This window comes from Electrophorus electricus, chromosome 6, assembly GCF_013358815.1.
Source record: "Electrophorus electricus isolate fEleEle1 chromosome 6, fEleEle1.pri, whole genome shotgun sequence".
Classification (NCBI taxonomy): domain Eukaryota; kingdom Metazoa; phylum Chordata; class Actinopteri; order Gymnotiformes; family Gymnotidae; genus Electrophorus; species Electrophorus electricus.
The window spans coordinates 14808640-14820405 of record NC_049540.1 but is presented as its reverse complement, the minus strand read 5'-3'; the positions used below and the strand labels follow the sequence as shown (position 1 = coordinate 14820405).

At 38.5% G+C, this 11766-nt stretch overlaps 1 protein-coding gene across 3 annotated transcripts; it reads right to left on the bottom strand.

Annotated features, from left to right (window-relative positions):
* Positions 1-572: 572 nt before the first annotated feature.
* Positions 573-10901, bottom strand: wu:fi75a02. 3 transcript variants are annotated; one of them, XM_035527567.1, is made up of 10 exons: positions 10854-10901; positions 10598-10647; positions 9277-9608; positions 8745-9077; positions 4284-5982; positions 4005-4094; positions 3310-3523; positions 2933-3066; positions 2770-2841; positions 573-2283 (listed from the first exon to the last, which is right to left on the bottom strand). In XM_035527567.1, the coding sequence occupies exons 3-10, from the start codon at positions 9539-9541 to the stop codon at positions 2013-2015; spliced, it is 3078 nt and encodes a 1025-aa protein (XP_035383460.1). In that variant the 5' UTR covers positions 9542-9608; positions 10598-10647; positions 10854-10901; the 3' UTR covers positions 573-2012. The 3 variants fall into 3 exon arrangements, with proteins under 3 accessions (XP_035383460.1, XP_026881166.2, XP_035383459.1); XM_027025365.2 differs by lacking the exon at positions 10854-10901 and having other exon boundaries at positions 4005-4061; positions 10598-10705; XM_035527566.1 differs by lacking the exon at positions 10854-10901 and having other exon boundaries at positions 10602-10705.
* Between the last annotated feature and the right edge of the window lie 865 nt (positions 10902-11766).

Genomic DNA, 11766 nt, shown 5'->3' with positions numbered 1-11766 from the left:
GTAGGAAACATGAAAATCATGTCAACATTATTTTATTCATAAAATATACATTACATTGAAATCACAACAATCAACTGTACTTGAGGCATATAGTCTTGTCATTCCAGAATAAAAAAAAAATAGTCAGGAACAATATAACAAAGAGCAGATATATTGGACAATAAAAAGTCAAAACACACTGGGGGGCATGCATCTCACTCTCTGTATCTTACATTATTTTTGGCATAAAGGGAATGTTTACAGGAAGTCTCAGATTCTTTGGGATATTCACAAATGCACTGGAGCTACATGGAATTTATTCAAAGCTAGGCTTCATAAATGCTAAATCAGATGCAAGTTCTTGTTTACAAAAAATAAATTCAGGTATATCATAACAAGGGAAAATCACTTTTGTCCAGCAGTAAATATGATCTCACTATAAATACATGCTGCACACTGCACTGGTAAAACTAAAATTATGTCACATGAACTGACATTAAGGCTTCATACACTAGGCTTCAGTGTTCCAGACTAGTGATCGAGTAGCTATCACAGCTAAACTGAAGGGGGGGGGGGGGGGGGGGGGGGGGGGGTATAATGTCCACATAATGTGTTTCAATGTCAACAGTATTTGCACTAAGCAGAAAAACTATACACAACATTTCAAGTCACTGTGTAAAAATAACCATCACAGGGTGTAGCAGCTTAATTTCACTATGACAATATTAACACACACAATATGCAAAGATGCAAACAAAAACATATACAGCTGGAAGTACCATTATAATGTTGATACTTGAATGTAAAAAAAAAAAGAAGACAAGTACCAGCAAAATGGTCAATGACAATTATCCAATAAATTATAAGGAAAGTTGAGCTTGAACATGTACTTGTAGGTATATCTATGTCCAACAGTAGACTATAGTAGAATAGTATTGAGGAGGCAGCGTTTTCCAATACCGAGTGGAAAAGTAGATTAAAAGGGGGAGAAAGAAAAAAAAAATCTAAAAGCAAGAACTATAAAGCAAAACAGTCAAAACACCAAATAAACAATGCTTGGCAAATGTAGATTAAAAATAAAGTTCTAGTAGGCTACTCACAGTAAACAGTATTCTTTGGAACAGCTTCTCAGTGTTTGTCATGGAGTAAACTGACATGGCAGTAGTCAGTAAGGACAGAGTAGTAATGTCCACTCAATTAATGATTAGGAAAACCTCAACCTTAGAGCAGCAATGAAATCCCAAGAGCAACACAGGATGTCAAATGCCTTTAAGCATATTCCCTTCAAGTTATACACTCATGTGAACTGCTTTATCACATCTTATTATATGCTGTTTTACTGAAGGGTGTGTTAACTGTTTGAAGTGGACAGGGTGAAATGGTAGGCATGTGGGAAAGCTTGCTTTGAGTGCTTAGGTGCAATGGATGACTACAATGTGCTTTTAACTGCAGACACAGCTCTATTACTATGGCTGGTATCTGTGCATGGTTCCCCATTCCAGGATGAAACAGGGAGATCACTTTCCACAATAACTGAACTTATGAAATGAAATATACTATATATATATTTTCTTAACTGGAAATTAATTATTGTATTATCCTAATGAAAAACATCAGAAGCTCAGTGGCTTTTACCTTGTTTTCATTCAGTTAATTAAGTCTGACATTAATCCAAAATACAAATTTTATTTTATTTTTTATGGTCATGGAGCAGAAAGAAATTCTAACATTAGCTGAACATAAGATGTAAATTTAGGTTTATGTTCTGTTATAGCATAGCTGGAACGTATAACTGATACAAAAGCACATTATTTCAAGGTGATCCTACATGGAACTGTTTCCTCTTCTCTGATAAAGCTTAATTTACTAACTAACTTTCTCAGAAGGGATACCCATATATGCAGCAACAACGCACTACTCACTTAAAAGAAGACCAAAACAGAGGAGTGAAAAACAAAGTGAATGTAACAATGTATGAGTGGCTTTCCCCTCCAAGCTAATTGTATTGATATCAGTATATAGAAAGACTGTGCTTAGTCTTCCAGTCCTTGGTGGGAGAAGTAATCCTCCAGTTCGCTGAGTTTCTCAGTTAGCATGACATCCAGGTCTAGATCATTATTTTTACCGCGATGAGCCCGGCTCCGAGGTCTCTTGATGCGTAGAGAACCTACATTGGCCTTGGCTTTACGTTTTCGTGGCAATGTAAAATCTGGGAAGTCTAAAACACGTTTTCTTTTTTGATGACCAATGCACACCAGTGCACCATTCTTCTCCTTAGGCTCCTCAAAGATAGTCTCCAGACTTCTGTAAGGAGGTAAACAGAAAAACTCGAAGCATGAACCACACAAGAAAATCAGATTTTTAAAAATGCGTTAAACCAGATATTTTTAAAAAGTGAAATTACATTAACTTTTTCCCTTTCAAAATGCACTCACCAACCATCTTATTAGAAACACATTAAATTGGTACACCTTGTAGGAGAGTATAGCTTATTTGTCATGCACAGCTTGTGCTAGCCAGCCACTAGCCCACTGATAGCCAGCATCTGACCATTAAAAACTAGATATTTTGAGGGGCACACTATTCAAGCCAGTAGAGTCCCTGACAATGACATTAAAACTTATAAAATTTCAGACTTGACTTTGCAAAGCAGTTATTTCTATTAAATGCTTAACAAAGCAGCCAGTGAGAATAGGTAAAAATTATTCTCACTGTTAAAATGGTTGGTGAGCATTTTCAAAGTGAAGCAGAGAAATACCACATGCAGGAAAGCACAGATCAAGTTCAAACCTGTTAGGAACTGGAGATTTGTAATTCTTGTTGGTGTAAATCTCCTCTAGACTGAACTCCTTCTTTTTTAATCTATGGAATGATCAAAAATGTTGCCACAGTTATATTAACACAAAGTAATCTGTTAAACAGAGCAAGGTATAAAGTGCTTGCAGTCACTCACCTCTTTGGTTTAGGGAGCCCCATTGGGGTAAGGTTATTGTCTGGCTTCGGAACAGTCTTGCGAATGCGAATCTGTGAAACCTTTTTAGATTGTTGGCCTGGTTGTGCAGATGAATCATCACCAAAAAGACCCACCTAAAGTAAAAACATGACAGAGGTGTGCAATTGGAAAAATAACACACTGTCAGTTTTATAATTGTAAGAATGATAATTTAAACAATAATTAATGAATGTATGAACTTAAAGACAAAGTAATATGGGAACAATTTTAGACTGTTTAGTCACATGAAAGGTCATTTTATGAGTCACAAAATCTCATGCTTTAATCTGATATTTTGCTGCCCAACTGTGCAATACATGTGAAAGAAGTGGAGAAACCTTTTTGCTCTCTTGGGATGAACTCCGGATGGGTAGACAGTGGTAATTAACATTTCCATCAACCATGGCAAAGTTGAGCACAGGATCAGCAGGGGACCCATGCACCCGCACAGCCTTTGCACTGGAGCCAAGATGTGCAAGATGATCAGAGTTTCTCTCTGGGCTGAGATGAGCCTTTGTGAGCTGATGTGTAGAAAGACATGGTGGTGACTTCCTGTACCAGTAAAAAAAAAAAAAAAAAAAAAAAGATTAAAAAGGTGAGCTGCAATATAATCAAAGAGCATAATGTGAGACTTTCTATCTAATGTAGAGGTACCCAAATGTATGTTATTTCTTATAATGTAACAACATGCCAAACAAGTCGCTCATCTGCCTTGGACTTTCAAAATGTTTTTTATTACAACATAGAACCATATTGCGTTTAACACCTCAGTTGCACATAAAAATGCAATTAAGTAATTATGTGACTTACATTAGACAGCTGGTTACTTCACCAGTCAATTAGGTGTGTCAAAGCAAAGGGGTGAACAAGTATACAGCCATTGTTGTATTTCAGGGTTACAGTCACTAAAGGAGCTTTTTTTTTTTTTTTTTTTTTTGAAATCATGACTGACAAAATTCTGGTAATGGTAAAATCTGTATTGCAGATAGTCCTATTTGCATCAGACTATTATACAGTTATGAGGTTTACTCACCATGCTGAAAGACTTTTCCTGATAGGGGAAGCCTCTTGATTGGATTGTCGAGTATAGCTATCAATGCAACAGAGACAAGGACCAGAACACCTAAAATTTTTATTTCACAGGTCAAGCTACATATAGGCACTATTGTACAATGATTCAAAGAAATAAAACTGCTCAATATGTTAGTCTTTCTTTATAATTACAATTAGGTTAAGCATTTAGATTTGTTTCATAAGATACCTAGCCTATATGGCAGCAAAGAAAGATGAAACCAAAAGCAAATTTACTCACCAGTGATCATTATTAAGATCTAGTGGCCCAGTGTAGTCAGCCAGGGGCCCTAGAGGGTGACATTCTCCCTGGGCTACAATCTGTCTCATGACTGTATTGACAGCAGGCGATGATAATGTAAAGGGACAGCTGTGGTGTTTATCGTGGAACCAGAGTCTGAAGGAGGCAGGAGAGGACATGGCCAACACTGTACTGAGGGCTGCCCTAGAGAAGCTCCCTTTGCTCAGCATCGACATTGGAAAATGATTAGCAGTTTGAAAAATCTTTTTGAGACTTCGACGGTGTGCAGGGCCTTTATCAAATAACTGAAGCAAAGGTGATGGATGGGAGGTCTGGGGAAGAACTCCAGTCAGCTGTGAAAGAAATGGGTGAAGAGGGTCTCCAAGTATCACGAGGGGCTGCCAGGGGTTAAGAGTGTTCGTTTCTTGTTCTTGCACTTCAACAACTTTCAGTGAAGACCAGCTACAGGAAGAATAGTCCTTACCATGGTAGTGTTTGAGCCTGGAACAAAACCTTCTGTGTTGAGTCTGGGATAAAACAATGTCTTTAGAAGGCCTATCGGGAACCAGTCTGCAGGCAATTGCAGAAAGTTGATTCAGAAGGTCACTTGTTGTGCAGTTAAATAGCATTTTTGGTTGTGGCTTTGACAAACCATTTTTGATAGCCGGCAGTGTATTTTCAGTTAATGGAAAATGTCTCACTGACATTTGGCAAATTTTATAAATGTCTACAAGTGGTACCACTGTGGTCACTAATGTACAATGAGAATATGGTTCAAGAATGGGTAATTTACCATGCACAGGCAATCTTAACCTTACACCATTGCTTGTGAAGTACTGGGAACCTTTACTTTTAGATTCTTCTGTGCCATCAGCATTTTCACTGTAACTGTATCCTTCAATTAAGGTGCTATCCAGGATGAACGGTTTCTTCTTAAACAAAGAACAACAGTACTGAAAAATGTCTGCAGAAAGTGGCTGCTCATTTCGTTCTACTATTGTTTTATCCTCTTCTATGGTCTCTTGTTGTACATTGGGCAGAGACATGATCAAGTTAACAAGGCATGCTTTGGGTTTCTCAGTAGTGTGTTGTGCCTTTAATTGCATAGCCATGGAGTTTGCAGTCTGGCCTATGCAATGGGGGCTACTTTCATCCAAGTCAGTTTTGGAAGGTGTCAAGAGGCCCAGTTTTGCAGCTAACTTATGTTTTGTTGTTTCTAAAAATGAACTGAAAGTGCCTAAATCCCCTGAAAATCTGAGAACTTTAGCAGGAAATGATGGCAACTCAGGCTGTGCCGATAGGCACACACACCGACAAGATGCACTGTACTGTTCAAAACAGGGACACAGTAGTCCTGGCTCTGGGGGCAGCAGCTGTGAAAAACATGGTGCCTCCAGAAAATCTATTTTGGTTGATTTATTCTGCTCAGACTTTCCCAGAAAATTCAGTGCAACCCATTTCTTCTTAGCTTCCAGATCCAGATCTTCAACATTTAAAGACGGTGTGCGGTTTCCCTGCAAACACTCATTCTGTCCTGAAGATGTTTCTTCTTGTCCACATAAGCTCAGGGTGCTCGAGTCTGGGGTGTTATGATCAGAATCTGGATTGTATGAAGAAGAAACTAGCACTATATCCTCACTTCCACCAGGAGCAACAGTACAGGTAAGAGTGTCTTCCTTTTCCTCACCTGAGACCATTTCTGTAAGGATGGAAATACTGTCACTTAAGTAATGTCACTGTGATTGTTGTTTTAAAAACTATGCAATGAAATATTGGCAGTTGGCATACAGAATGCACAAATTTTTTTCAGATTTAAATCAGGAAGGATAATATCTTTGCCTGAATTCAGCATTTCAGTATGATGCAAAATTGCAACTAGCTAGTTTTTTTAAACTTTGCACATCAATTGTAGCATATTAGACAAACGGGGATTTTCCTTAATTTAAGCACTAAATTATTTTATCATCTATCCTTGTGATGCTACAATATGATACACACCCACACCCAGGAAAAATAAGAGACCACTCCAATCAGCCACTCCACATGTACAACAGCCATTCCATTCAAGTGTTTGTTGAATTCCTTCACAGACACACCTCATTCTACTTATGAGATGATCACCTTAACAAAATTCTATTCTAACGAGCAACAGTATAAAAACCACTGCTGCGGTTATCACTATTCTCTTGTTATAGAGCTAGATGGGAAAAGCAGAGCTAGGACTACCAAAAAAGTAAGGTGTAGTTAAAATACAGCTACAGACCAAGACAAAAGAGTTGAAAAGAAAGCTTCGTAATGAGGAAAAGATAGCTTCAATTGTAGCTTTACTGGCAGAGGGATACAGTGAGCATCAGTTTGCTTCTATCTCGAAAATTTCAAAAACGACGGCTCATAAGAACAAGGTCAAGCAGCAAACACATGGGACAACAACAGCTACAGACCGGCAGAGGTCGAAAATGACTCTCTACCGACCGTGATGATCGCCACCTCATTCGAATGTCAGTTAACAACCGTAAGATGACGTCAAGTGACCTACAAAAAGAATGGCATGCTGGGCTGAATTGCACAGAGAGGACGTTTCAAAAAAGGCTTCTGGAGGCAGGACTGAAGTCATGCAAAGCTAGAAAAAAAGCCCTTCATCATTGAGAAGCAAAGAAGAGCCAGACTGAAGTTTGCAAAAGACCATAAGGATTGGACCGTAGAGAAATGGAGTAAGGTCATCTTCTCTGATGAGTGCAATTTTCAGCTTCATCCAACACCTGGTCATTAGATGGAGACCTGGAGAGGCCTACAAGCCAGAGTGTCTCGCACCCACTGTGAAATTTGGTGTAGGATCGGTGATGATCTGGGGGTGTTTCAGCAAGCCTGGAATCAAGCAGATTTGTCTTTGTGAAGGACACATGAATCAAGCCACTTACAAAACTGTGCTGGAAGAAAACTTGCTTCCTTCTGCTCTGACAATGTTCCCCAACTCTGATGATTGTTTTTTTCAACAGGATAATGCTCCATGTCACACAGCCAGGTCAATGAAAGTGTGGATGAGGGCCCACCAGATCAAGACCCTATCATGGCCAGCCCAATCCCCAGACCTGAACCCCATTCAAAACCTTTGGGATGCGATCAAGAGGAAACTGGATGGTCACAAGCCATCAAACAAACCCGAGCTCCTGGAATGTCTGTGTCAGGAGTGGTGTAAAGTTATTCAGCAGTAATGTGAAAGACTGATGGAAAGCATGCCAAGACGCATGAAAGCTGTGATTAAAAATCAGGGTTATTCCACCAAATACTGATTTCTTGACTCATCCTAAGTTGAAATATTAGTACTGTGTTGTTTATAAATGAATATGTGCTTGTTTTCTTTGCATTATTTGTGGTCCAGAATTTCTGTAACCATTTTGTTATTTTGACCATTAGTCATTTTCATAAAAACATGCTCTAAAATACAATATTTTTGTCTGGAAAATGTTGCCAGTAGTTTATAGAATAAAACAAAACTGCTCAGTCTGGTCAAACACATACCCATCAATTGTAAAACTAGAGAAACTGATAATTTTGTAGCAGTCTCTTATTTTTACTATTAATATTATTTAATTACTCCAGAGCTGTATGTATATATATAAGATAGCTTTAATTTATCTTAAGGTTAGAAAGCAATAGACCTACACCCTCTCTCAGGTTTCTGGTCACCCTACCATCTCAAAAACTAAAAGCTCACTTAATATTGCTAGCTCTCACAAACAAGACAACTAGGCTATTTTTTTTATCAGCCCACCATCCACTGCACAGCAAGTGTCAACAATAAGATATATGAAATGCATAGAAATTTCCAAAGGAAGCATGGAATTTGAGTAGTGTTTGGTGTCTTACTGCTGAGAAAAATGCCTTGGTTACTAAAGGCCTATTATCTTGTAAACTAATCTGCTGCATAAGATGCCAAAATATTAGTCCACTTCACACGTTGCAATTTTTAGTTTTGCCAGGTTATTAAAAAAATGCTAAATATGAAGTCCCTCAGATCTCTTGTTTGTGTGTATTTCAGCAATGGACAGGTCATGGACAGTTATATAGTAATGAAGATAAACAACTATCCTTGAGAAAATAAGAATTATAATAATGTAGGTTTTCTCTCAAAGATCTGCAGTGTCTGAGAACTCAGTTTAAAAGTGACTCTTTTCATGTTGCATAGCTGGCTAATAGATATGCCTGTTGACTTGTTAATAGGAACTTGTTTTTCAAGTTCTGCAAAGCAAAAATCAATTTTTCTCCACACTGGACAATGTGGAACACTCGTCTTTACCACAATTAACGTAATGAATCATTCCATATTACAAGCCAGCATATTGACCTAAATTATCTCAGACAAAGCTAACATTAGGGTGGCTGCTCTAGGCAGAGCAGCAAACAAACAAACAAGAATGAATCAAAAACAAACAAAAACAACCATCCAACCATCTACCTTACCATAAGAGCATGTGGAGGGCACACTCTGTGTAGTGAGAATGCTTGAACAAACAATGCCAATCTCTCTTCCCAGGCAGCTGACTTTGCTATGAAGTAGGGCTAGACTGTTGCCATGCACACTGCTTCGGGCACAGAGCTCCTCCATCCTCTGCTCAAGTGCCTCAAGCCTCTGGCTAAGTGAGCCCAGAGTGCCTGCCAACAAGTGCTTTATCTCTGTTTGATGGGCCATGAGAAGCCGCTCCTGTGCACCTAGCTGCTCTCCTACTGGGCCTGCAGGAGGGACAGCTGGGAGACTAGGAGGTGGTTCCCACCCAGGGGCTCTAAGGGCGTTCACTGCCATAGAGATAAAGAGAGAGAAACAACAGAATTTCATCTAATAATTGCAGATGCACCTTGAGTCATGAATTGGATTAGTTTACAGGCAAGTATAAAACAATAAGAACAGACTGTTAGAGATTGATGCAGAATCTACATTTAGACAGGGCTAAAAAGCCACAGTGATAACATAAGAAAAATGAGTTGCGTATATTACCATCCTCTGAGCTAGCTTCGAAGTAAGAGTTTAATCCAGGACCCACATCCAAGGAACTTCCTTTAAGCTCTGAAGAAGTCGGTTTCAGCTCTCCATCCATGGACAGGCAAAGAGGACCCTTATCTTGAATGTGAGGTTCTTTAACAGAGTAGAGCATCTTCTCTTCCAATCCAACATCTCCCTTTATTGTTTTTCTGCATCTCATGGCCAATAGGTCAGTATAGATTGTGGCTTTTGAGCATGAACTGTTTTCAGAAGTAGGCATTTGTTGCGTCCGTCTTGTGTCAGCCAGAGGATTAGACAAGACACCACAAGAATTGTTGGAGCAGAAACTGTGAAGTTGAGAAATGTATGGAATGTAATATTTGTAACACTAGTGATAAAATCTTAAAACTACCTACAAGAAAACAACAGTGTAGTACTGAATAACTAAATGTATCTATACTGCATCTGCAAAACCAAAAATAGAAAACAAAGCTTCTCATAAAATCAACTCAAGTGGGGAGCTGTGATGACTTTTGCTTCTCTATACCCTATCTTATCAAACACCTGAATTTGTAGTTGTTTCCTACTACACTTTAGTCATTCTGTACAAACATAGGAGAAGAGAAAGCAGAGGCATTTAAATATAGCTTTACATCTTTAAGTTACGTCCATACGGTGACACAGCAGAAAGATTATCGTTCTTTTAGTCAAAAAGAAAGGTTGTATCCCATAAATTCACATGAAGGGTCATTTAGAAATAACGGTGAACGGGGAGATGAGCCGGCATTTTGAATCAGTCAAAGGCATTCGTTCAAATCACATTCGAGGTCTGCAGATTTTCACCCGTCCTTTACATCAGGCGAGCCAACCAAGTGGCCAACGAGTTAAAGAAATTGTTCAAATACATCACTAGAAATTACAAAATCCTGACACGGAGTTGGATTCAGATCCAGATTTAAGTACCTCTAGGATGGCTCAATTTTATACAGCGGGTCAGAGGAATTATATGATCGATATATTATCGTCGTTAAATCGATTCCGAAATAACATGAAAGTATAAATGCTTTTTCAACGACATATAGGTTAACATGCACCAAAAACAATGTGCACAATAACATGCACCAAAACAACTTACCATATCCAGTGCTAGTCTCCCTACTTCCCTATTACTCATGATTCTAAAAAGTACTTTAAACAATGTAGCTACATACAGCTGCATGTAGTTGTGCTTCTACGAGGTAGCGCAAACAAGATTAAAGAGTAAGATATGGCTGCCGTAGGAACCGTATAAAGGCCAGCGAAACTAAAATGAGTTTTGAAAAGGTTTTTACAATACCTGCCTTGGTTACGAACCAGTCAGCGTGTTTCGGTTCTTCGAAACGAAATCTACAAATAAAAGAGTTCCATCCCTGCGTTTCACTGGACATGAATTCTTCAAACTTGCAACAACCGTTTCCGGCGGTATCACAAAACGAGAGATTTTCATGTACGACAAATGGCTTTACAAAGACTAAAAATCACATAATACTACTTCTTTGAAACAATTACTATTCAAATTGTATAAAGTTAATTATTGTCCGTATATGACTTACATAAATTGTAATCTTCATCTAAGAATAAGCCACTACATAGACGAAAACAGTGACGACAAATGTGCGTCTACTTCCGTCCGGCGTACTGTTGGCGTAGTAGTTGTGTACCATTGGTTCGGTGCAGTAGTCGCAGCCTATTGGATGTTTAGTTTATGGTTCAGAAAACACTTTCCACGTTTGTCTCATGCGGAGAGTGGCTGAAATGCTGCACGTATTATCTACTGATAAACATGGTTGATGCAGTGAAGTTAACATAAAGTTATTTCTATTGTTTTCATATATTTTTTTGCTCATTTATCTAATCTTTATGAAAATATTTTCTGGCCTAGTGACTTTCTTACTTAAATCTTCCCTGCTCTGATCCTAGTTGGTGATCTGGATTGGGAGTGGTGGGACTGGAGAAACATAAAAAATATGCAGGGCAGATATATTGTACAGGTGTGGCAAACAATGCACAAAACAACGAGTATTATTTGAGCTAGGCGAAATTATTGCCAAATTCTCAGAACTGCGAAATTGTGAATGCCAGTCTCTCAGACTTTGGACTTATGTTCTGTGACATTTACTGAAGAGGCCAATGTCATCATGTGCAAGTGCAAGTGGACTTCAGCCCTTTCATGGTTAACACTGATGTCTATATATGATACCAGAAGCAGGATGAACTGATACTCTAGATTGTTATTGTGCATTTGATAATCTCCACTGGCACTTTGAGGCAGAAGGTTTTATTATCAAATTCCATTGTTCAGCATATTGCCCTCCAGAACAGGTTAGAGGTATGACATTTATTTTAATACAGATTACAGACTAAGTTACACTGTCATAGCCAGTGGACCAACTGTTAACAAAGATCAGAAGTTATAATTTAAAGCAGTTACAATTCAGTACACAATATGTAACCAATGCTAAATCA

Coding starts and splice junctions, on each gene's coding strand:
- wu:fi75a02 (XM_035527567.1), bottom strand. CDS start 9,541: ATGCCTACTTCTGAAAACAGTTCATGCTCAAAAGCCACAATCTATACT. Junction 3,524..4,004: donor AGGAAAAGTCTTTCAGCATG/GTGAGTAAACCT, acceptor TTACTGGTACAG/GAAGTCACCACCATGTCTTT. Junction 2,842..2,932: donor GGGCTCCCTAAACCAAAGAG/GTGAGTGACTGC, acceptor ATCATTCCATAG/ATTAAAAAAGAAGGAGTTCA.